Source organism: Mauremys mutica, chromosome 2, assembly GCF_020497125.1.
Source record: "Mauremys mutica isolate MM-2020 ecotype Southern chromosome 2, ASM2049712v1, whole genome shotgun sequence".
Taxonomy (NCBI): domain Eukaryota; kingdom Metazoa; phylum Chordata; order Testudines; family Geoemydidae; genus Mauremys; species Mauremys mutica.
The window spans coordinates 154,383,628-154,410,926 of NC_059073.1; the positions used below are offsets into that span (position 1 = coordinate 154,383,628).

Here is a 27,299-nt window from a genome sequence, read left to right on the forward strand (position 1 = left end):
GTCTGTAAATCAAAATATATGAAGAGCACCCAATTTTGCCTGGGTGAAGATTACAAATCTTCTGCCTTGTCTGATTTGCTGTGGGTCTTCCCTGGGGCTGCAGTGTACATCTCTTTAGTGACAGTGTTGGAACAGAAGCAGCTCTCATCCAATTGCTGCTCCTTCCCTGTAGATACCCAAAATATTATTGGGCAAGGTCAAGCTGTGTGCTCTATCTCTGCTACGTATACACAAACAGCCGTTTTTAATCCCAAAAGATGTTATCACATCTCAGATTTCGAGTACAAGATGGTCAAAATTTCTCAACAACCAGAATGGTTTCTTCCCTTACCCATAGTTTTGACAGCAAAATTGACAGTTTGTTTCTCTGTTGAGGTTCAAAGGGCCTGAATTTTCACTCCGTGATGGTGTAACTGCACTAACTTCAGCATAATTACACTAGAATAAAACTTGTGTACAGCATGAAGAATCAGTCATATATCCGAGTGTCCCCAAAATCTGGACACGATTTGATCTGAAGGATTGATCTTCACCAATCTGTAATAAACAGATATGAATATATAAACTTATTCTTATGTCACTTAGTCTGCTATTTTGTATATATACATCCAAAAGCATGAGTAAGTATGTTATTAAAATCACGTTTACCATGTAAGTTCCTTGGGATGGAGACTGAGTCTTGTATTTTACTGAACTCAATCTTGGTACTTACCTAGCAGCAATGGAACCTGAGTAAAATATTTATTTCTCTGAAAAAGTGGGATTCTGAATATAACAGCGAGAGGCCCAGTAGCAATACACCTATATAAAGTGCCATTGCAGCAGGAAGAATTCTCTGAAGAATTCAGTGAAGTCAGTAAAATAAGAGGGATCTTCATCTTGCTTTGGCTTCTAACTTAGGTCCTTATAGGTTTTCCTGTCCATGCAAAGGTGAAGAAAGAAAATATGGAAGGAAATCTTTTCCTAGAAAAGCAAGATAATAGAGTTCACATGAGCAAGGGTAGGAAAGTTGACCCATGTGTGTAACAAATGTGTAGAAGTTGTCAGTGAATAAAAGTGAGTGTAGGGGAAATATTTTTCCCTCCTCATACAAACAACATTCCCTTTTCTCAGAATGAAAGGTAATCTGTTTTCATACATGGTGGGCTAATGCCACATCATTTTTCACATTTGGGAGGCACATCTGAAGGCTGCATCTGCCGAGCTGTGTTTGTCCACATTTCAGGAGCTCTAGTAATGTTTAATGAAGGTTCTGTCTTCTGACCAGCAAGCCGTGGTTAGCTGCAGCTGGAGCAGCCAGCTCTCTGACAGTGCCCACACATACTCAGAAATGTCCAGGTCACTTGAAATTTAATCCAATTTTTGAATGTATTGGATCTAATCAATTTGTAAAGCCTCTTAGGTAACTAAACCAGCTTATCTATCCTCAGACCTTTTCATATACTTAAGGAGGACAGTGACATGCACAATCCTCAGTTGTTTTCATCAGTGCCAATTTAGAGCTGGCTAGGATTACAGTCTCCTGAGTTTTAGTCTTGCCTGATGAGACAAATTCATAATCTTTTATCTTTTCTTTGGGACTATGCAGATGTTAAGCACCATTGCCTTCAACTGGCACACAACTTCTTTCCAGAAGAACATTAGAAATATCTTGTCATTTGAATGCATGAGGATGACAGGAAAGATTCTGGTTTTGTCAATAAAGTAAACAATAGCTTTTAAATCATCAAGGTCACCCAGGTGAAATGGCTGTCATGAATTGATGAAATGTGTTTAGACTCAAACCAGGGTGGACATGGAGGACTGTGGATATAAGATCTAACCCCTCTCTCAGATCTTCGCATTCAATAACCCTTCTGAAAGTCTAAATATTACCAGTTTTCTTCCATTAGGGCCAAACAGTTACTTTTTATCTATATTTAAGATGGGGAAACTCCTTGCATCAGTTTAGAGTTCGTATACAGATTTAGCTCCTCTGACCAGCAGGAAGGATGAGTGGGGACTCAGGATTGTTTGGGTTTTTTTTAAATCAGATGTCAACCTTAGGCTGCCTTCTTTTGCTAGGGTCTGATTGGGAAGGGTACAGGTTTAAATCTTTCTGGGTTGGATTGCATCAGTTAGGCACAGCTTGTAATAACTGGCCATGTGGAGCTTTCCCAGGAGTGTACAGGCAGCACATCTATTACAACCCTTTGTGAAGTGCTGTATACTCCATTGCTTACCCAGAGGCAAGGCTAGCCTGATCTGCTAAATTCTAGTGGATAATGAGGCCATGCCCCCCTCACCCATGACCCTAAAAGGAATGTGCAGATTCAAACTGCAAGGAAGGAAAAATTCCTTATGCTCTCCTCACCACCACATAAACACAAACGCTTTCTCTCCACACTAGAGTGGTGGAGTACTTATGCCATGAGACAAAACAGAGATAACAACAGCGGGAGATTTTCTTAAGAAGTAGAACCTTGGCCTCTTGGGATCCCGTTTCTCCATTTTTGGGGTGGCGGTGACAATCTAACAGTCCTCTGAGATGCTTTTTTAAAATCAAAACACATCCACTGAGGTTAGGCTCAAGACACCAGTCAAAGCTAGCTGTATTCAGCACATCACTCAGTATTATGCGGCTGTTTCTTACATAAACAATAGGCTGCAGTATCCTTAAGGTTTGCATTGATCAAAATCTTTGTGCAAACTTTTTTCTGAGCTACTGTTTGAGAGCTCTTCCCTCTCACCCTCCCTTTAAATCTGAGAGTCTTTTGTGAAGAAAGAGGCTCTGCTACGATTTGAAGCCAAATAAAGTTTTCCAATAGGTATCACTCTAGTGCTATTTAATTATATAATAGTATGTCTGTGGATAGTGTGATTATTAATGCCAGACTACAAGGGGCAATTGAACAAGAACATTTTTTATTGTCCATATTTGTTGAGAGGTATGAGACAGACACCAAACTGAGTTTGTACTATCTATAATGTAATGTGTAAGCCAATAAAAGGGGTTAGGATAGGACTAAAAGCTAGGTTTTCCAATAAACCAAAATGACTGGAGAGAGACATGCAGTAACTCCAACTGACACCTTGTTTGGCTTGACAGACAGATTTTGGTATTATATGAAATCTTCAGTTAATTTAGGGAGATTTTGCAAAAGCTTCTAAGGGATTTAGAAGCAAAAATCTCAGTGAAAGACTATCAATAGTTATTGTGTTTCTAAAATCCTTAGGTATTTTTGAAAATCTCCCTTGCCCAATATTTTCTCTATCTAAGCTCAGAGCCTAACCCACTTTGCTTTTCACATCTGTCTATAACTTGTCTTTGTTTGTGCCTCATGGCAAATATACTTTGCTTTTCTTAAGATAACTGAGGTCACTTGTGACTGCTTCTTAACCAAAAGGCATAGAGCTGGCGAGTGTGGCCTCCACCCCCCATGCCAAAACTGATAGCTTTGACCAGGAACTGGGTCAGAAGACCCAGGGAAAACAGTGATGCACATTTCACTTGACCTTCTCTTCAGTGAATCCCCCTCTGGGGCACAGACCCTCTCCTGACAGAAGGGTGTTGCAGATTGCATCTCAGTTTCATCTATGATGAAAATTCAGTTTTGGAGAAACAATTTGAAGCTTTAGAACTGATGCTATATCCCCATTTTCTATTCTACAGAAGCACCAACTTTCATCACTAGTATTATTAATAGTAATAACAATGTAATTAATTAATATCATAAGCAGCAAGGTGGTTTTAGTATGGTTGTTTATTTTGGGTTTTGTTGTTATTGATTGGACCAAGAAATTGAAAAATTTAGGTGAAGTATAGTCATCTATCTCTAAAATAGGCTATATGAGTGAAGCTATTTGGTCATCAACCTGAATCCAGTGGAGCTGGTCATTAAGAGGCAGGAAGCTTATTTCTAGAGCACCAATAGAATGCATTTATGGTACTTTATAAGTACAGCAAAGTGTCCATTCAAGGGACTGATAAAAATCAGTAGCTTAACCTAAACAGTATTGTACTCAGTACTTTTGGGGCCCTTTGGATCTCCCACCAAATACAAAGTGTTTGGTTCCTTTGTTGTGTTAGGTGAAAGATAACTTGGGATTCTTTGCCCCTGTCTTTTATAGTCCAGTGAACTTTTGAAATGTATCCTTCTCAAAGTTCGGTGTCCCTGCTGTGAAGGAAAGGTGCCATGGAGAAGGTTCCAGGCTGCTTTCTTCCTTGTTGGTTCTTTCTACAGTGCACATTTATCTGTCCCTGCTGCCTCTGATATGCCAATGAATGGCCACTTGACTGTGGTTGCCAACTGTCTGTGATTACACCTGGAGAGAGGCATCGACTTTTTTCCTTTGTTTGGAAAAAACCATGTTTACCCATTCCCCAGATTTGTCTGGTTCAAACACATTTTAGTCCATATTTCTTTCACGTTTGTTCAGTCTTTAGGGAATTTATCGTACATACACCACGCACAAATATTAATGATTGTTGTGTTATTGGTTTTCTAATGATACCTTACATAATACCTATTAGACATAGATTATAACATAAGTGAAGTAGGATACACTGAACTGGTCAGACTAGCTGAAACGCACTACCGGATGCTGGCCCTCTGGAATTGGGATGCTCTTCAGGTCATACCTACAATGGTTTACCATACATAGGAGACAAGAGTCTTATAAAATACATGTGAAGAGTTTACCATCAAAAGGTCTGATACAGCAAACAGTCCTGAATGCATCATTTCTTCTGCACATAGTCCAGTTGAAATCAGGGGGACTCCCTGCTACAGTAACTACTTGTAAGATGCTTCTAGATAGGATACAAAAGAAACAATTGGAACACATGAAGGTTGGAAACACCAGTGAAAATATCAGTACTAGAAATATTTATGCAAGAAGTGGGTTTAAGGAGAACTCTGGGCTCTTAGAAGACAGGGAAGCACTTTATCAGTATAAGATATAAGGCAAGATGAAAGAACAGTCCAGTATTTCATTTATTTATGCCAAAGAAAATTTCTCTTACCTTTTCCATGAAAATATTTAGCCATCCAGTAGATGTTTTTTAAATACATCCCTAAATGTATGTAAAAAAAACTAGAGGAAAAGGAAACAACTGTGGGTAGATTCAAAACTTTTTTTCTCTCTCTAGTATCATAGTAAGTGAACTGAAACAATTTGTTTTCATAAGTGACATAAAAAGAAAAATGAAATTATTCATTTCAACACAGTGCTTTAATCTCCCATAGAATATATGTATGTAATTGATGTGGATTATATAGTTCACAAAATAATCAAAATTCAATCTATGTGTACTACAAAAGCTACAGATTTGGAGACAAATATTTGACTGTTTTATTAGCATGAAATTGCTGTCTTTGAGCTATGGTAATATTGGTTACCCTTATAAGTTTTTCTAGTGATCTGATATTAGTTGGACATAATATCCATAAGCATCCACGTGTTCCTATCGTAATCCTTGTCTCACTTACTCCCATCTCTAGCTGTACTCATTGTACTATATCTAATCCTAGGCTACAGTGCTCATGTTCAAACAAAACTAAGTGTAGTACATACTACTGTGAATAGTCAACAGTGGATCTGCTCTTGATCATAAGCACTGTGTCCAGTAGTCAGTGTCTGCAGGAGCCAGACTCTTAGGCCTGGTCTACACTAGGGTGCGGGGGGTCAAACTAAGGTACGCGACTTCAGCTACGCGAATAGCGTAGCTGAAGTCGAACTACCTTAGTTCAAAGTACTCACCCGTCCAGACGCCGCAGGATCGAAGTCCGCAGCTCTCCCGTCGACTCCGCCACCGCCGTTCGCGGTGGTGGAGTTCCAGAGTCGACGGGAGCGCGTTCGGAGTTCGAACTATCGCGTCTAGATTAGACGCGATAGTTCGAACTCCGAGAAGTCGAACGCTACGCGTCGACCCGGCAGGTAAGTATAGACCTGCCCTCAGATTAGAAACTCCTTGGAATAGAGACTATGTATTGTATTATCCTGCAATATACAATACATGTTTGTAGTGATACATAAATCATAATAATGAAAATATTTTTTTTCATTTTCGATGTGGTATGTCAAAACCATTGTTTTCACCTACATAACTTCTATATATTAAAACTATCACAGAACAACAGCACAACTGTCATAAACTATCTGAAGAACCACTTACAGTACATAAGAGATATTCAGTATCTTCTTCCTTTATTTTTCATCAGTGATTATGAACAAGCCTGGAGTTAGAAAGAAAGCTTGACTGAAGTCTGTAAATGATAAATTTATTAAATGTAATCATGAATGAATTATACATTGACAAATATTGCTTGCCAATCTCTTCCTTTGTGTTCCCTCACTGTTTTTGTTGTTGTTTTTTTGGTTTCCCTACTTCAAGGTTCTCACTTTTACTGCTAGGCAACGTGACAACAAACCAAAGCAGTTAAGTTGGTTAGTTCTCCTTCTAGTCCAGTGTCACTTGCAGTTTCATGAAACAGCTATTTCTGATCCCAGCAACCCTTAATGTTCTAAAATATCTTACATCATCATGTTTCAAAATTTATATCAGTGAGACATGCTATACGATCAGTACAGGAAATAAGCAAGCAAGAGAGACTGCAGTCACAGCAAATAATTAATAATAGAATTACACCTTTTTTTTCCTGCTATGTAAAAATCAATTCCTGACAAAATGTGTCTTGTAAATTCCTGGGGAAATTTTGTTTTGGAAAAAAAAAATCAAATTGCGTGATGAAATAAGAAATAAATGTAATTTTATTTTGGATCCTTTGATAATATAGAATGTCTCCTAACCTTTTAAAATATCTGTATCATTTTTAAAGACTTACAAATTAGCCCATATTGTGTTCCTTTGTAGCCTTCTTCAGCTGTGCAATGATATATGCCACAAGGAGTAGATCTGTGCATTTATGCTTTTTTATTCTTTCATAGATATTTCATTGACCATAATACAGAAGAAGATAGGTATTTCATCATTGATGCTAACACTGGAACCATTAAGACTGCCAAGATCTTTGACAGAGAGGAAACACCTTGGTACAACATTACAGTTGCTGCTTCTGAGATAGGTAAATAATACATTTAGTAGACGTGTAACAGAAAAGCTTCCATATCATGTGAATGCAAGACTAATAATTGTTTTTAAGGAATATTATCCTGATTGTGTATAGGTTCTCTTCAAAGGCAGGCCTTTTTCCACCAATTTGGAGGTAAAGGAGAATTTGAGGTATACATGTTATTTCTCTAATTCCAGAAAAAATACAAATACATATATTTATTCATCTATGTAAATGTACAACCTTTTCCTCTGTTAAGCACATTGGTACCAATTTAGCTCGGGCACAACTCCATTATATGCAATGTTCTCATATCAGGGAGGAATTTAGCCTTTTTGTGGGGATTGAATATCAGCTTTCATATTTCTTGACAAATAAACAGTATCTTTTTTTAAAGAATAGTGCCTAATCTGAGAAACTCAACCATTCCCTTTTATAGCTAGAATTAACTTAATGACCCTACAGATTGAATCCCACCCCCCCCAGCTCCCCTCCACAATCCCTTCCCCCTCTTCTCCCCCCTATTGTTTTCATCTAGGAAATTAAATCCCCAAATATTTCTTAAGGTTTTTTAATCTGTTTTTTAATTTGGAAAGTGGGACACAGGTTAGGAAATTTTGAAATTTTTACTCGTTGTGACTAAGACACAGAAAGCTGAAGCAAATTGTCTTGAGGGGCACTGTGGTTTAGTGGATAAGATTTGGATCTGGATTCTGTTCCTGTTCCTACAGCAAACATTCTGTGTGAAGTGCTCATAACTGCCTAATCCAGACCAAATTCCTCTGAGGAAACAAGGCTACTCACAACCTTAAAATAAGAGTATTTTCTTGATAAAACAGGAGTATTTTCTTGCATCTGTAAAGCCAATTTTGTCGGTAGTCCTATTTAACTTAAACAGTTGTAAAAATTGTATTGGTAGAGGAAAAAAATGTTATACTTTTTAAAATTCTCCTCCAATTAAGAAAATAGCTAAAAGTGACTGAACTCATTTTCGTCACAGAGCCTACATCCTGGCCAAGTCTAAATGCTGGCATCAAAACAAAGGGAGAGAGGAATACTAAGCATGTGCCCACACAAACTGACAATTGAACCCACAAATGTAATCTTTCAGTGGCTATGATTTTGCTTGGGAACATGAACTATTTTCAGATGCAATTTTTCTTTTCTTCTTGCTATATCCCATCATTGCCACAAAATGATGCAACACTATGTGGACCAATGACAATAGCCACCAACACTAGTGAGCTTCCCCTCTGTTTTCATCTGTTTCAGCTACAGATTAAAATTGAATTTGTTTTGCAATTTGATTTTTGGAAGATGCTACTAGCATATGCTATAGTATTAGTATATATATAATTTTATGAGGACAACAAATATATGCTATAGTATTAGTATATATATAATTTTATGAGGACAACAAATTGATTTTTTTATTATGCCTGCTTTTGAGATTCAGTTCCTATTTTGAACTAAGTAAATTTCTATAGTAAATAGTAAAATCTTGAGTTTTATGTGGTTAGTCATAAAAAAACACAACCACTGAGACTTTGGTGTGCTTTTCAGTTTCTTTCCATAATGTCTTATTACAGGGCAACATGCACTAAACTATAATTTAGGCCTAATCATAAACAGGTGCATAGTAAAAGTGAGGTTTAATTAAGATTTAAAAGCCACATTGGGACATCCATATGAAGCTGCAAGTGAAAAGTAATAGTTGCTATCCAGGCTTCCAAATGTAACTGTTTTGCAGAAATAAATCTCAATAGCATTAAAGTTAAATGAAGCTTTTCTATACATTATTTATGTCACATAATCAAGAGAGTGGTATTGTGCACAGAATAGTAATAACGATTATATTTATAATTAAAGAAAATTAGATGTATGGTGATGAAATGCTATTTTAAAGACAATCTCCTTAGAATTCTACATCCACAGTGCTCTGTGTTGTAGAGAGAAATGGGCATTGCTTTCCCTCCATGTTTACTTCTCATTCTTAAAACGGGGGAGTTGGAAAGATTTGAAGCTTTTGGTAAAAAGAGGAGATTGACAGACAGATAAACTAGGTTTTGATTAGCCTTTCTTGGGTCCTCTTCTTCCATAACTAGTTTCTAAGATTAAAATATTTTAATGTACTCCAGTTGGAATTGTCTTCAAGTTATAAAGATTATCAAGCTGTACCAAATCCCCTGAGAAACTGGAACTTGAAACTAGTACTGGACAAGGAGTCTATACAGCATGCAGAGCATCAGTGTTCTCCTCACTCTTTGTTTCTCAGACAGGCTGCCAAATGCTGCACCATCTGCAACTTTTCCATGGCACTCACTTTAAAATGCACAATGCGTTTCAGAAGATAAGCCTTGGGCTGACAAATAGGTAGAACCACCATGGCTAAATCCTAATATGACAAGAAGGCTCATAACCTTTAAGCAATTTATGCCAATTGCTTAGCCAGGAACAATGAAGAATGCAGAAGGTCCCTGAAAGTGTGCCCTACCTTGACAGTCAGAGGGCATAGGTCCTCTGGTGACATTGTAGTTTTGGCCAGGTGTCCAAAATGTTTTCCTCTCCCCACCAACATCACTTCTGTCTTGCCTAGGTTTAGTTTCAGCCAGTTACTCTTTATGCTGCTGCTTATCTCACAGTGCTGTCTGTATTTGATGTGAAGGAGATGTAGAGCTTGGTGTTATCTGTATACTACTGGCACTCACACTCTGCTTATGTTTCAAGTTTATTGTTTCTGAGCCCTCTAGGAGGTGCTTACATGCACTTTCTGGGTGGAATTTTGAGAGGAACTCAGTCTCAGATCCACTAAGGTATTTAAGCACCTAACTCCCATTGAAATCAAGGGATCTGGGTCTCAGCATTGGCCTAACTATTCCCACTGAAGTTTTACCTCAGTGGGAGCACAGTGAATCTAATGATGAGTGCTTTTGAAAATTCCATCCCCAGTGAGCACGAAGCATGAGTCCTTGCAAGAGGTATCATAGAATCATAGAATATCAGGGTTGGAAGGGACCTCAGGAGGTCATCTAGTACAACCCCCTGCTCAAATCAGGACCAATTCCCAACTAAATCATCCCAGCCAGTTCTTTGTCAAGCCTGACCTTAAAAACCTTTAAGAAAGGAGATTCCACCACCTCCCTAGATACAGGAGATGGTGGATGGTATGGGGCCATCCTTTCTTTAACACATTAACTGGGAAGATGGATAAGAAATGAGGTATAAGAGGGCCACAGTCAGGGTGAGTGGGATGTGCCAGGAAAATAACTTAGTTGAAGTAGCTGCTTTGGCTTTTTCAGCATTGGTTGGTGCAAAACAGTCTGCAATAATACCTGCTAGGAACTCCCCAGATGTCAAGGGAATAAGAAAGTTTATAATTCAGTACTACATCTTAAGTGAAGGAACTGCAGAGTGATGAACCTCACCTCAGTTCTGGGGAAACTGACTGAGAATGTATATTAAAGCCAGAGTAATGTAATACTTGGATAAGTGTAAATTGATAGGATTAAAACAGCATGGCTTCAGTGAGAGTAAATCATGACTCAGTAACTGCTAGAATTCTTGGAAAAAAAGTAAATGAAATAGTGATGGAGGAGAGCCAGTTGACATGATTTGTTTGGCTTTTTTAATGGCTTGAGACAAGGTCTCTGACAAGAGACTATTAAGAGAAATAAATAACTACAGAATGAGTGGGCAATGTGCTGTCATAGATTAAAAGCTGATTTAGTGAGAGGGAACAGAGCCTCAGTGAATAGTTGTTCCTCTGAAAGGAAAATAGTTAAGGGGGTGATGTTGGGATCAGTGTTGATCAGAATACTTTGTAATGATGTAATGAATAAAATGGCAGAAAAGTGGTGAAATCAGATTGTGGTATATCCTATCACAGTTGGTAAAAACTAAGGAGAATTTAGATGGACTCCTGAAGGATCTAAGCATATTGGAAATTGGGCAGTGAAATTTAAACTTAGATAAATGCGAGGAGTCATACTGGAGGAAAAAAATTAAAACATCTCTCATTCATAAATACATATATATGAATGAGATATTTTGATTTTATATATTAAAGCAGATGCTTCAGATATGTATATATTTATATATATACACACACACATTGATACATTCTGAAGAAGAAAGATCTACTGCAGGAATCACTAGTAGATGCTTCATTTAAGATTATTGCTCAGTATGCAGCAATGTTGAAAACAACAAATAAGATTCTTGCCTACTTTAAGAGAAAGATGGGGGCCAGGGAGGGGCAGAAGTACTAATGCACTCATTTCTAATAGGCTTGTTCCAGCTCTAAAGTCAACTCCAGTTAAAGTTAACTTATAGTTTGAATGATCAAAGCAACACACACTACAAATGGGAAAGAAAAAAAAATCCCTTGGAGCCTGTTGGTCCAGTAATATGGGGTGAAAGCTATGGGGGGAAATAAGCATAACATGGAGGCTTTAGAGGATTAGAATGGCATGCTGCATCAGAGGTCCCAGCCAAGAAAAATTGCAAGTGTTAAGAATGTTGCTGAAGAATGTTGTTACTGCTGCCAGGTTGTTATGGCTGCTCAGTGCTTCTGTTCTTGGAGCTCCACTGTTATTAGCACTAGCAGAAAATGCAGCCTGCTAATTCAGCAGGCCTCAATGTCACTCATAAAGAAAGACCATGGGCATGATCCTAACTCAGCTGGATTTATTGCCCTGAAGGCACAGTCCTAGCGTTCTGGCTCCGTGATTACAGGTTACACTAACACATGACTACCCAGTGGCAAGAAGTGGCTCCATCAGCAGTGGGAGTTTCTGCTGTCCCTAGGCCACACAAAGGGTTAAGGAGAGGCATCCCAACATTTATAGACTGAGTCAAACAACTTACATACCACCTTACATGTTTCATGACATCTGCTTGTTACCTCCCCTTATACCTTGCTCCAGATGACTTAGGCAAAACATCCCTATTCATCACATCCGTCAAACCCTTTTATCTGTGTTAGGTCAGGATGAACCTGTGTTAATCTTTTGGAATGTGTTCACATACATGCCCAGTATCTGTTGTTTCTTAGGAATGCCTGTGTTTTACCAACACTAGCAATACCCCTTGCAAAGTTCAAGTATTGAACCATGAACTTGTAAGCATTTGTTTTAATACATGGCCTGACTTTACCGACTATGGTTCAGGCCTCAAGTCTTGCACAGGCCCAGTGCTCCAGGTGTGCTCTCTCTCTCTCTCTCCTCCAACAAGAAGGATTTTGTCAGGAAGTCTGGTTCAGCAGTAAGACTGGCAACTAAACATTTCTGAGACCTGCCACATAGTAAACACAACTCACAATCAGCCTGTGGAATTCATTACCACAAGAAGTCATTGAAAGGGAAAAGATTTGACATTAAAATGGATAATAATATCATCCAGAGTGATAATGGTAAATGTTAACAAAAATCATGAGTTTTGGAAAGATAGAAACCCTCATGCTTTAGGCATGAACCAACCTCTAGGTACTGAAGATTTGAAAGAAAGTTTCTCTGTCAAACATACTATGTTATAACTGCGTTCTACAGAATTTCTCACTCTTTCCTCTGAAGGAGATGGTACTGGCCACTGTTGGATATAGAATCCTGGTTTAGATAGATAACTGGCCTCATATAGTATAGTAGTACCTATATTCCTATGCAGCTATCAAGTGAACTCATTGAATTTGTATCCAGAATGGATTAGAGTGGGGAAGAAGAATTTGCAACCATTAGGATAAACTCCAAGAACAAGCCTGAATTCCAGTGTGCACAAAGACTTATTTATTATGGTTTCTAGATCTTTTCCCAAAGACGATTCTAACATGCAAAGCAGAGGATGCAGAGAACTGAAACAAATAAAATAACTTGAAAATAGCAAGGCTATCTGCTGGGGTAATGTCAGATCCCCATAGACTTTCTTAAGCTCTGCATGTCTGAAGTTCTGGAAAAAGAGAGTAAAATATGACCATGTGAAACGATACTGCACACATGGAGTTTTGATCCTACAGTGAGATAGGAAATAAGTGTCTTTGAAACATTATTATGCAGCCACATAATTTTAAAAGTCCTCAAGGCTCTAAGATAAAACGAGATACTGGAAAACAAAGATATTTGTTTGTTTCTTCTCCCACCCCCATTCCTCCATTTCTCATGACAGCTTCAAAGGGAAAGGCACAAATATATACATACAAAGTAGCAGCTCTGTGATATATTAATAAAATGTGCCATGGTTTATGCTGCAGTATTGAAATGATCCCAGGGAAATACAGTCACTACAAAACCACAACAGAGCAGCACTTTTTCTGAGACACTTTGAGGCAGGGCAATAAATTCTAATCAAAAGAAAGAGGATGAGGATAACCAAAACATACAAAACCGCAGGCAGTAATTGTTAACTACGCTATAGAGATCAATATGGACTTTTTAATTATACACAAGCTTTTCCCAAAGATTAAATATAGTGGAAATAGAAAGAAAGAAATACAAGGAAATAACAATGACAACTAAGAAACACAGAATTTGAGAGCAAATTTAAAATATATGAAATTGTTTAAAACAGGTTCAAGAGTTATCAGATCAATGTTATAAACAGACCATGTAGCCTAAGAGAAGATAACATGTGACATTGGCCTAAAATGGAGCCATTTTATTTTCTTTCAAGTGTCACACATATTTCCAGTTGAAGTCAGTGGGCTCCAAACAAAGGAAAGAATTGGCCAGTTGTTCTCAGGTTTTGTAGTAGTTTGGGGAGGGAGATGGGGAAGGAGACATGACTATTTTGGTTTTAAGAAAAATATATGTGCTTTGAGATTAAATCCATGTTATAACTGATTCTGCAAAATGAGACAGAAGGATGAAGCTGGAGGAATTGAAAGGTTTAACGAAAATGATCAAAAGCATGGTAAGCATCCAGAGGATACAAAATAGACGTGTTAACACTATCAAGAGACATACTGGCTTGGTTTACAGTAACAGTGACCAAAATATGTGTACATTTACATACACTTAAAAATGAAATGATAGATGCACACAAGCACTCTTGTTTAACTTTGAAAAAAAGATAAAGAAATGTATATATGTACAGCCTGGTGGCAATAAGTCTATGGGGTGATATGATTCTGGTGTATAAAGGGGAAAAGTAATTTTTTTTTCTTATGAATTAGCACTGATAGGGCCAGAATTGTTGTTAATGTAATTACCTTCAAAAACAAGTGAGATTCTTTCAAACTCACATCCCTAATTTTAAAGATCAAAGACACTGCCTATCAAAAACATATGTGAATGGTTTTGAGGCTATTAATCTGGATTACAATTAAGCAACCACCATAGATGTGCAAGACATTTCTTGGGAATTGATGACAATCTGAGAGGTGCTTGTTTAATAAGTAGCAGCCCCAACGACCTTTAGGTACAGCCAGTCGTGAATTCCAAGGAAACACACTATTAGGAAGATCATTTCAGCTATTAGAACAAAGAAGAGCCAATGGTTGTGTCCAAAAAGAATTTTATGGATGTGATTGTCAAGAAATTTCAGCATTGCCATTGACCTCAGTGAAAACAGAATTGGTTCAGTGCTGATCACTTTTGACAATCCCATCCTTAAATCCCGCAAGATCTTTCATATGGGCACAGTTTGCAAGAAAAGGTCTTAAGCAGAGCCAAAGAAAACGAGTACATGTAGGGAGTGCAGTGGGTGATCAGCATGTGGAAGAATCACACAGTGAGGCAGACTGATACATACCATTTTGAAGATAACACTTCTCTTTTGAGAGAACTACTATTTTTAAATAGAAGTGTGTTTTAAGCAGTTACATTCCAAACTATAATCAATTTGTGGTGGTTTTATGTGATGTTGACACCTCTCCTCCAGTATAAACTGAGGCACGGTAAGGTGAAGTGAAATGCCCAGGAATCACATAGTCAGTGGTATGGTCAGAAATACAACCTAGAAGACCTGACTCCCACTTCCCCTTTCTGACCAAGAAACCGTATTAATGAGGGAGCATTATTGAGAGGTAAAAGAGATTGCTCATGACTATTAATATTTCTGCTGCCATTAAACTAGGATAAGCTATTTGGTTTCCATTCACTCATTCTTTATAAAACGGAACTGAGAATAGAATGAGAATAGTGCTATGTTAAGCCATTTTATTTTCTCACTTCACATTTTCCCATAATCATGAGTTAACAGTTAATTTTAATGTCTGGTATCAGATAATTATTAAACAGATGAATTCAACCTTTTGTTCATTACAGGATTGTAACTAGAACAGAAAATTATATAAAATGCATTCATTCACATAATTGTTATACCATGTTAATCTCATAACACTGTGTATTTGGCAGAGGGTTCTGGATGATTGCCTATTCAATTCCAGTAAGTATGGTGCGGGTTGTACTATTTTGTTGCTCCTGGAAATTTTTTACCATGATTTTTGTTTGATTAATTTTTCCTCAAAGGCAATATATATTGCAGCCACAATGAGCCAAATAATCCCATTGACTCCAATAGAATTTGGTCACATATATTTATAACACACATGTGGTCATATCTAGAAAATAAATTCTATTATAAACTGCAAAACTATAAAATAAACTGTTGCATCACAATATAAACTGCATTCTTTTTTTCATCTTTGGCCTCACCTGTATTCTGCCTACTAATCCATTTTCACTGTGGCTTTTAATATCCCAGGCAGTTGCTTTATTTTTCAAAGAAATCGAACCTACTATAAAATATTTCCTCTTTTATCCCTAAATCTGGATCTCGTAAAAGTGGAATTTTAGAATTACGCGGTCTGAAATCCAAGACTGACTATATTTTATTCAATGAAATAATGAAAAATTGAAGGTCTGATATCTTTTTAACAGCAAGAGCTAGAAACACCTACTTTACCCCATTGATGAACTGGGATTCCCAGGTTTTCAATTATATAGCATCCGTATCCATCCTAGGCAGGTTGATAGACTTTGGACCCTAAGAATCATGACACGTTTATTTGTAGAAAGTCTATCAATTTGTTTTCAAGCATTTCTAACATACCTCTCACTGTAGTATGGAAACATTGTACAAAATTATAAAAACATAATGAGAACTGTTTAAAAGGCAGTTCTCCATTCTTCTTCTGCTTCTAATTCCAAGACCTCTGTTCATTCTACTCCCTAATCTTGGGTTTAGTTATTGTCTTTTTACTTCTAGATATGATGGATTTTTTTCTCTTTGGGTTCTTTGGGGGAATGGTATGACAAAGAAGATGGTGAGGTAGGGATCTTCCTGAGTTCCCTTGGAAAGGTGTTCCAGAGTCTTAGGTCTGCATTTGACAAGGTTCAATCTTCTGCTCCTTCTGGGATCTAATAAGTTAAATGTTCCTAGTGATTGTAGTTACCAAGGTGAGTTCCTGAAAGAAAGGTAAACTTTCAAATATTGTGGGCATTATCCCATACTGGGCTTTGTTAATCAGTACCAGAATCTTAAAGTGGCTACATTACTGGCCATGGATCCAGTAAAGAATGTGGTGCCCTGACTTTCCCTTTGGTTTGTCCCACCTAGGTGGTGAGTGTCCATGGTGTCAACAAGCTGTGGCTTGTTGCTTACCTCAAGATAGAGTTGCCATAGTCCAGCCTGAATGTGCTAAATGTTTCTTCTCCACTGCAGTAGTAGTAACAATAATAATTAAACATAATGTGTCAAGATCCATATTCAAAAGTAATGGTCAGGGTCTTCTTGCTTTCTGCGATGGAAAAAGCTATTTCTGGTGCTATCTGCTAATTGATTTTCCCAGTTCAGTTTGAGATTGATATGAACTTGAGGTTACATAGTCTCTTAACTTCAGGAGAGTATTCTCCCTCAATGAAGGATAAGGTAATTACCACCACCTTAAAACATTTACCTTTTATGATTAGCATCACAAACTGGCCTACATCAGAGTTTCCTTTATTCACTGAGTGGGACAACACTGTCTGTGCAGAATGAATAGATTGTGCATGAAACGTAGTTGTAGCCATGTCGCTCCAGGATATTAAGGAGACAAGGCGGGTAAGATAGTAACTTTTATTTGACTAATTTCTGCTGGTAAGACACACAAGCTTACTTCACCCACCTTGTCTCTCTTGTGCGTGAAAAGCTATTTTAGATAATTTGGGGAAGTTTTAAAAAACGTTGGTTGTATTCTCCTTGCATAGTATGAAAACCAATTCACTCACTCTTGAGGTGCAGTGATCCTAAACATAGTGCATAAAAAAAATGGGAAAACTAGGATGGTCAAAATTCTGTCAAAACTGGTTTTTTTTAAATGAAAAATTTGGGGGGTTGACTAATTTTTCACAAAAAGTGTCTGCTTTCTGGGGCAAATTTCAACTTTTGTCCAAAACCAAGAACACTAAAAGAGAAATGTTTTTGGTTTTCAGCCCAAAGCCAAAAGTTTGAATTTGGAAATGTCAAAGTGCTTTCTTATATATTTTTGATAAAAATGAAATATTTTGACATTTCCAAATCAAAATGTTTCATTTTAGCTTGATTTGACATTAAACCCAGTCCTCCTAAGCAACTGCAGTGCACATGGGAGTTGTAGTTCAGTTGCCTTATGTTTCCATTCTTCTTTGTGGGACATGCTCCCTGATTGGACTTTATTCCTCATGATGCACCGCAGCTTCTGAAGCACCATGGCACCCAGGTGGACACCATTTGTCAAAATCTCCCCACCCCCCCAAAAAAACAAAACAAAACAAAAACCAAAACATTTCAGTTCAGCTTGACAAACTGAAATATTTAGATTTGGGTAGGTCCAATCCAAAATGAAATATTTCATTTCAGTTTTCCTTGCAGGAGCATTTCTTTTCATCAGAAAGGTTTTGGGGTTTTGACAAATAATGAAACTTTACTGCAGGGGAGGCGGGGAATCTAGTTAAAACTCTTTTAAAAAAATCTAATGTGATGTCTTGAAAATGTGGCATTAAACGAAATGCATGATAGCATGTTACACTGGCACTCATTTGTAATAATCTGCATAATTCAGTCATGGCTTTACCAAACATGAGCCATCCTGAATAAATGCCAGCAAAATCTGGATATGACCACATACAGTCATGTCTCATATATTCTCTCACTGTTTAGAGTTCTGTATCTACAATTTATTTTTTTTTCTTTCTAAAGATTTATTTTGTTTTCTAAGATGTCATAACTAATTATTGCTGTTCTTGTTTACATGTGTTACAGAAGTAACAGAAATGCTTCCCCCTACTCTTTGAAATGCTAAAATAGTTATTTGGCTTAACTTAGTGGAATTCACCTTCCCTCAGATTTTCCTAAAACAAAGTAAAAAACAGGCAGTTTTCCTTAGTTGTTGGTACAGTGTTTGAGATAAAGAATTAATCATTATGATGATTCCCATACCTGAGCCATCCTTATGAGGTGTCAAATTCAGGAAGTGTTCCAGATTGAAGTGTCAGTAGAGCAGGTTTTGGAACAAACTGATAAATTAAACAATAAGTCACCAGGACCAGATGGTATTCATCCAAGAGTGCTGAAGGAACTCAAATATGAAATTGCAGAATTACTAAGTGTGGTATATATCCTATTTCTTAAATCTGTCTCTGCACCAGATGACTGGAGGATAGCTAATGTAACATCAATTTAAGGGGGAAAAAAAGGCTTCAGAGGTGATCCTAGCAATTACAGACCAGCAAGCCTAACTTCAGTACCAGGCAAATTGTAGAAACTATAGTAAAGAACAGAATTATCAGGTTGATAGATAAACACAATATGTTGAGGAAGAGTCAACATGGCTTTTGTAAAAGGAAATCATACCTCATCAATCGATTAGAATTCTTTGAGGATGTCAACAAACATGTGGACAAGGGTGATCCAGTGGATCTACTGTCCTTGGACTTTCAGAAAGCCTTTGACAGGCCAAAGTAAAGTAGGCAGTCATGGGATAAGAGGGGAGGTCTTCTCATGGATCCGTAACTGATTGAAACATAGGAAACAAATGGTAGGAATAAATTGTCAAGTTTTCAAAGTACAGAGAGGTAAATAATGGGGTCTCCCAAGGATCTGTACTGGGACCAGTGCTGTTCAACATATTCATAAATTATCTGAAAAGGAGGGTAAAAAGTGAGGTATCAAAGATTGGAAATTATACGAAATTACTCAAGAAAGTTAAATCCAAAGCAGACTGCAAAGAATTATAAAGGGATCTCACAAAACTGGTTACAGGGCAACAAAATGGCAGATGAAATTCAATGTTGATAAATGCAAAGTAATGCACACTGGAAAACAATATAAACTTATATATGCACAAAATAATGGGGTATAAATTAGCTTTTACCACTCAAGAAAGAGATCTTGGAGTCATTGGGGATAGTTCTCTGAAAACATCTGCTCAATGTGTAGCGACAGTCAAAGAAGTTAACAGAATGTTGGGAATCACTAAGAAAGCGATAGATAATAAGACAGAAAATATCATATTGGCACTATATAACTCCAAGCCCACCCTTTGCATACTGAGTGCAGTTCTGGTAACCCCATCCAAAAATATATGTTAGAATTGGAAAGGGTACAGAGAAGGGCAACAAAAATTATTAGGGTTATTGAACATCTTCTGTCTGAGGTGAGATTAAGAAGACTGGATCTGTTCAGCTTGTAAAAGGGAAGCCTGAGGGGGGACGTGATGGATGTCTATAAAATCAGGTATTGTGTGGAGAAAGCCAATAGAGAAGTGTTATTTACCCCTTTATGTAACACAAGAACCAGGGATCATGCAATGAAATTAATAGGCAGCAGGTTTAAAACAAAGAAAAGGAAGTATTTCTTCACACAACACATAGCTTGTGGAACTCATTGCCAGGGGATGTTGTGAAGGACAAAGCTATTACTGGGTTCAAAAAGGAATTACATACATTCATAGAGGATAGGTCCATCAATGGCTATTAGCCAAGATGGTCAAGGACACAACCCCATTCTCTGGATGTCCCTAATCATCTGACTGCCAGAAGCTAAGACTAGACAACAGGGAACGGACAGCTCAGTAAATAACTCTGTTCTGTTTATTCCCTCTGAAGCATCTGGCACTGACCCCTCTAGGAAGACAGAATATGGGGCTATATGGAACATGGGTCTGCAACCTAGAATGACCATTCTTATGTTCTTATAGATTAACTTGAGTATTAATTATATGTCATAAGCTTCATGATATTTTTTGACTCAAAGTGGTATGGGTTAATGTACAACGTGCTTCAAGCTTTTCTGAATTTCTACATTCTGCTAGAATATTAATTCAGACCAAAATCTTAAAGTCTTTATTCAATCTTTTCTCATGGAAAACTATCACTGAATTCAGCAGTCCAAATCCTGATCTTAGTTATACCAGATGTCAAAGATGTCATGCAATAACTGAACCCAAAGTGTTATTAAGGGTATCCTGTGCATTTAAGAATGTTTCTTTGTCTAAGCCTTTAAGATGTTTCTGAACTTCATTACAGAGCAGTTCCACAAAGGAAGGGTAAAGGCACTAACTCACCTTTTCACATTATGTTGTGTTCATGAGCAGCTTTTGATTATGGGTTTCCTAGGTGAAAAATGCAAGGGGCACAAAGTTTGTTAAGGAGTTGAACTGGAGCAAGGACCCCCTGAAAAGTAACAAGTGCAAGATTGTTGCTCTGTAGACAGGGTAGCAGTGTCTGATGAGAAGGTTCTGCAAAAAGGAAGTTGCCTGTTTTGCTGTTTGTTACCACTCCTATTCAAGGAAACATGGCTTGTATACATTTTGTGAAAGAACAAAGTACACCAAAATGTGTGCCTCAGCATCACCAATTCCTGCTCCAAACAGGAAACTTACCTGCAAGCCTCTGGATTCTGCAAACAGTCAGCAAAGGGGCAGGATAAAGTAGTGGGGCCTGTCTTATAGCAACATAATTTTACCAAACCAGGTTTTGCTCTTGCTGAGCCAACTCGCTCCCTAGGGTAATTCTCTCTAACGCTCTCTCACAAAATCCAGAGAAGCCATTTTCAGCTGGATTAGTGGGGTTTTTTTTTAAATTATTACTGTTATTATTTCAAGCCTTTTAAAACAAATAAAAAAACCGCACAGTCTCTTCCCTCAAAGTCTGTGCAGGCTGAATAGTCCCTTCCCCAATTTTTCCTGGCTCTTACCTCAGAGCCTTAATAATACAGTTTCTCTAGCAGCAATCCATTGGATTCAAATCCACTGGCCCCTCAGCTTTCTGGAGAGTATTGCTGACCCCTCCCTCCATATCCTATTGCCTTCTTCAGCTAATTAAGTTCCAGCTGTTTTCCCCAGTTGCAGTGGGTGAGGCTAATTAGTCAGGCAGCCAGTTGCAGGCTTCTGATCTCATAGGAATGGAATCTCTTATACCTTCACAGGCAACACTATGTTACTATCTAGTGCCCCCTGCTCTATGTTGTGCTCTCACTCGCTTTTTTCTTTCCTTCCTCTACCAGTGTATTTCTCTCACCTTTAGAGGAGCAATAGTGTTCTCTGACTGGGAGTCATCATTATTCTTTGTCACTCCAAGCTCTCTCTTGTCATGTCTCACCTGACGTCTTCCATTTCTTTCTCCCCAAAATTAATGGGGTTATTCCCAAATCCATTTTTGCTTCTTTATTCGCTCATCCAGGAGTACATTGTCACCTTCTTCCCAGTCCATTCCTCCTACAATCATTCCTTGTCCTCCTCTGTCCCTCAGTCTGCCTCCTTGTGTTAGTTTTTGCCCCTTTCCAGTTCATAGCCCGCTCAACTCATATGCACGAACCTGCTTGGTGCAAGAGTAGGGATCAGTCTCCTTTTAGCCACGGATCAGCTCCAGCTCAGCTACTGGCAGAGTCCACCTCCCATACTTCCCACTAATGAGATGCATGCTCTTGGACTGTCACAACTGTGCATCAAGAGGGAGGGAGCAGGTAAACAGAAGGAAGCTTTTAACTGTATTTGCCCAACTATCTGGCGTAAAAGGAATGTGCTGTCCTTTCATTTGTACTGTCCTAGGAAACTTCATGATGTGCCTACTGGGGAGGGCCAACTTTGAGCTTCTCCTATACCTTAAAATCTTTTCCCAAGGTCTGGTTTTCCCACCACCTTACTTTGAATTATCTTCTGTGAGTAAGCCTACTGGTATTCCAAGTCCCTCCAGCAATTAGTGACCAGACAGTTAGCTTGCTCCTTTCTTCCAGCTGTTCAGAAATGACTAGTTGGTGTCTTTCCTGTTCTGAACCTGCTCTTTTTTCACTAGTCTTCCATTCTCAAATATTCCCAATTGAGTCATCTTTTGACAAGTTTAATGCCTCATCCTTGCCTTAATGTGATACATAAAATGTCCATAGTTGCACCTTCTACTGGCCTTTAATATTCCATAGTGGAGAGATGATCCAGTTTACAGTGGGCTGTTACGATTCTATTTATATATTCTATTCAATATAGGTTCTTATACCATGCTCATGACTATAATATGTGAGTACCTTCCACTAATGCATTGAGCAGTATGACTAGCATCTGACCCATGTTCTCTCATTCTCTCCTTATAGGGAGAAGTGTGTGCAATGGAATGTCTTGTTTTGTTGGATGAATTTGTTTTGTTTTGATTTGGGGTTTGGTAGAGTGGATATTTCTATTTTTTCTGTAATATACATGTTGCTATTTATTTGTGTTAGAAAGGCAGAATCAAATAATTGTGCCTTGTACTTGGTGCAGAAGGTGCTGAAGTTTAGCACCTGAGGACGTTCCTTCCACAGTCTCCATTATTTGTGGTATATCAATATTGCATGTAGCTAGAGATTTTACGATGACACAGTGGACTATGTAGGAACAAAAGGAGGATGGTCAGACCTTCTCCAGCTCCATAACAGTAGAGTGTGAAAACAATGAGGAGTCCTTGTGACATCTTATATAGACGTCTTCGAGTAATTGCACACATGAATTTCACCAGATGTGTGTGTGTGTGTGTGTGTGCCCAGCATGCCAGAGCCAGTGCTCCTTGGGGTGGGATGTGACCTGCACATCCTTGTGGCCTCTCCTGAGCCTGTATAAGGACAGCACTGCCCTGACCCCTCTCAATTCATTTTCATCACCTGTAGCCTGAGTCAGAACTTGATGTACAATTTACCTCAAGTTCTTTTCTTCTATAGTTAGCCAGCTTAGCCTTCTACCTTATCTATAAATAGTTAGCAGTTGGTAACTGTTGTTTAGGTTTTTATTTTATTTTTTACTTTAAATTTTGTTTTTAATATTTTAGTGCTATGCACTGGTGGCATGAAGTGCTCACTAGGCTTTGAGCACTTCCCATCATGTAAGTGTCTATCCTGAATCGTCACCGTCATACATTCTACCTTTTTGACCCTCACTCAGGAGCACATTGAGAGGTGCAGTATCTACCACTCTTTTTAGAAAAGAATGCAGCTTTACAGAGACCCACACCTCAAACACCACCTATGGAGCAGGTGAGGCCTGCCTCAGCCCTGGGGCCTTCACATGAGTGTCCTGCTGTTATGAACCAGCATATAGACTGTTTGGCATAATAGTCAGAGTGGGAGTCAGGTCTAGTGGGCATAACAGGTGTCCAGGTTGGGGAATGAAGACAAGGGTCAGCACCAGAGTCAATTGCCAGTTATCAGAACCAGGGGCCAAGCCAGAGTCAGAACCAGGAATCAAAATTCAGGGTCAGAGTCGAAATCAGATGCTAAATACTAGAGCCAAGGGTCAAGCTGGAGTCAGACTCAGAAGTTGGGGGCCGGGGTCAGAGTTACTGAAGATGGAAGGGAAGGTGTAAGGACAGGAGGAGAAGCAAGGATCAAGCAGGAGCCCAGTGGGAACAGGAGCAAAGTAGGTGGTGGTGAAGTGGGAGGCAGGAGCAGAGCAGGAGTCAGGAACCGGGTTGAGTGCAGGGGACAGGCACAAGCACAATCCAATGCATCCACAATAGAAAAAACACTGGGTGGCTCTGACAGACTTCCTGTTCCTGCTCTTGGCTTAAATAGCAGAGTTGGGCCAATCGGTGGAGTTGAGTGATCCTCCAATCAGAGCGCCCATGGGTGGTCCCTTGGCTGGGGCTGTAGCCCTAGTAGCTTCTCAGCCCACCCACTTTAGTACCTAGTGGGTGGAGACCAGGAAGTGGCAGCTGACCTGGGACTCTCCAGCCTGGGTTCAAACCCTGAGATAGCAGACCTTCCATTTACATGAAGTCTGCAAGTTGTCTGGCAGACCCCTGGACTTGCATTCTTCTCCACAGAGGAAGAGGGGGCAATCTTCTTCTTCAGGGCCTCCCCAAAAGTGGACACTTAAGCTTGTCTTCCTTGAAAGAGAACTCAAAACATCACTGGGCTCTTCAGGTACCCATGATAGAGCTGGGCCATGTATACATCTTCCTGGTACTGCAGCAGCAGGATATGGGTACCATGTCATCAACTCTGGTGCCATCTGTAGGAAGGATGTTTTGTCTGGTACTGCAGTGGAATGATATTTGTACCATCCTGTCAACTCTGGTACAATCTTCAGGATAGCTACTGAGTCCAATACCATGATCAGTACTGTGCTGTTGACTCAGTGTATTATCTACAAGATGGCTGTTGAGTCCAGAACCAGTGCATGCTGTTTCAGTGCTGACATCATTAATACTGACAACCCCACAGGTCTATGAGGCAGCAAAATAATTTGCCTTGCTTCTCTGTTCCAGACACATCCTGTAGAGCACAAGTCCATGCATTTTTGACATCTCTTGCAGTACTGACTCTATCTCTTCAACTCTGGTGCAGAGACTGTCAGTACTAGCTAAGAAGTATATTGAGGGCAGGGTGCCTTCTCCAGTACCCACTTTGACACCAGGACATGCTGTGTCAGCCGTGGGAAAGTCTTAGGTCTCATTTTCCCATTCTGCCCTGAATTTTCAGTAGTGATGCCTGCCAATGAAAGATCATGTTTGGGGAGATTTAAATCTACCCACAAAAAGTAGGGCACAAGATTTATTTGGGAGAAAAAAATATTCCCCCTCCTTTCTCCAGATGCATATATCAAATCAGCAAGCACTGTGAGCTGCATGTGACTGTGTAAACTGGAATGCAATATCCAGGTTTAGTGATAAATTACCAGGAGGAAGTGAAGTATTTCCTGCCAGAAAGTTACATAGTGGCCAAGATGGGTCTCCAATCTGCATTTGCTGCAGCTGATGCTTCTTCTGTGGTGATAGCATCTGTAATAACAATGAGAAAAGCTTCCTGATTACAGAACTTGGGTATAGCAACAGACATGCAACAAACTATAAAAGACAGTCTGTTTGATGGTAGGTGTTTGTTTTCAGACAGAGCTAATGAGACTTTACATTCTTTTAAAGACTGTTGAGCTACTTCTCATTCATTAGAGGTCTATATCCCAGCCATCAAGAGGCACCAATGCAGACCTCAACAACAGCATCCTTACCAACAGCAATATTACAGGCAACCTTTCTATCCATTAAGGTAACCTCATTTCTCAAAGAGGAAGCATAAATTGCAAAGCAACAAGTCCTCTAATGCTAGGTCAACACAACCAGCTTGCCTTTAGTCAGCTGTAGGGAAGCAGCCCGTTTGACTTCTTTCTCAAGGACAGCAGTAATCTTCCTTCCATCTCCCCCCATTTGGGGACAGATTTTACCATTTCTTCAGTGCTTGTAAATCTATAATAACAGACAGATGGGTCCTTAGCACTGTGGAACTGGGATATTCTGATGAGTAATGGAAGATGTAAATTACCTGGATAATTAGTTGGTTCAAGGCACATCCAAATACCAGCTTCTCCACTACATCAAGCACATTCTTAACCTCTTTGACTGTCTGGGACTTATGCTGAACAAAGCAAAATTGACATTAGTCCCAACATAGAAAATAGAGTTTATTGGGCCCCCACTCAGTTGTACTAATTCAGCTGCTTTTCCCCCTCAGGAGAGATTTCAGACCATACTATGTCTCTCAAGTCACATCTCACCACCATAGTCTTGACGTCTCTAAGGTTACTAGGCAACATAGCCTCATGGATTTACATGACCCAACATGCCAGGCTTTGCCTGTGCATTCACCAAGTGTGGCTAAAATCAGTCTATTGACTGAACAGATAGCCTTAGACAAGTTGGTCTGTGTACCTTCTGTGGTCATAGCACTGTTAGTGTGGTGGGTGGATCAAAATAATATATCCAGGGACGTTCCACTTTCTCATTCTCTTCCCTCTAAGACAATCATTACTGATGTGTCCCTGGTAGGCTTGGACACTCACCTAAGGGGTTTGCGAACCCAAGCATTATGGAAAGAACACAAAGCGACCCTTTGTATCAATTTCCCCACATTCCAGACAATTCCTAAACATTGCCCAGCTTTTCTCCCTCACATCAAGGGCTTGTCGTTCAGATATTGACTGACAATACAAACATGCTACCTAAACAGACAAAGAGGCGTGCTGTCTGATCAGATTTGTCAAGAAGAGATGAAACTGTAGTTTTGCATCAAGAAAGGAATTACTCTCTTTGCTGCACACTTACTGAGTGCCCAGAACCAGTTGGCCAATCATCTCAGCAGGAGATTTTTTCAAAATCATCAGTGGTCCCTGAAGAACAATGTGCTTACAATCATCTTTCGTGCCTGGGTATTCCATCAGTTGATCTATTTGCAACAAAAGACAACAAGAAATGCAGTCAGTTATGTTCCCAAGTGGGTTACAGTCCAGGCTCATTAACCAGCACCTTTCTTCTTGGATTTTCACAACCTCTCATTTCAACCTCTAGGCTCTGCCTCCTCTTCTTCCAGGCCTACTCACCCAGCAACACAGATGGATGTTACACCCTCACCCCAACAGTCTTCACCTGATGGTATGGCTGTTGTTGAGTGGTTAGCTCAGCCAGAGAAGGACAGTTCAGTGTCATTTCAGGAGATATTACTTAATAGTAGAAAACAGTAGATCCACCTATTGAACTAGGTGGAAATGATTTCCACTCTCCACAGCATGCCTCCATCAGAAGCTAAGATTCAGGACTTTTAGAGTACCTGTTACATCTCAAATCCTTGAGATTTCCCCTAAACTCCCAGAGAGTTCACTTAGCGATTTCATCAATTCACCTTCCCATTCAGGGAACATCCTTTTTTTTTTTTTTCAAATCTAATGGTCTCCAGCATATGCCTATATTCCGATGTAAGCCCAGGATAGTAGAACTCAAGTTAGCAGACCCTCGGTTTGTTAACTTAGGGCTTGGAGCATTTAAACTCATTTGGAACCTC

The 27,299-nt window shown here is 39.1% G+C and overlaps 1 protein-coding gene across 20 annotated transcripts in view; it reads left to right on the forward strand.

Annotated features, from left to right (window-relative positions):
• CDH18 (cadherin 18) overlaps positions 1-27,299 on the forward strand; it is a 644,661-nt gene that overhangs the window by 573,314 nt on the left and 44,048 nt on the right. For all 20 annotated transcript variants that reach the window (XM_045007543.1, XM_045007546.1, XM_045007537.1 and 17 more), the window contains one exon: positions 6,931-7,067. In XM_045007543.1, coding sequence (XP_044863478.1) covers positions 6,931-7,067 — 137 coding nt within the window. The remainder of the gene's footprint in view (positions 1-6,930; positions 7,068-27,299) is intronic.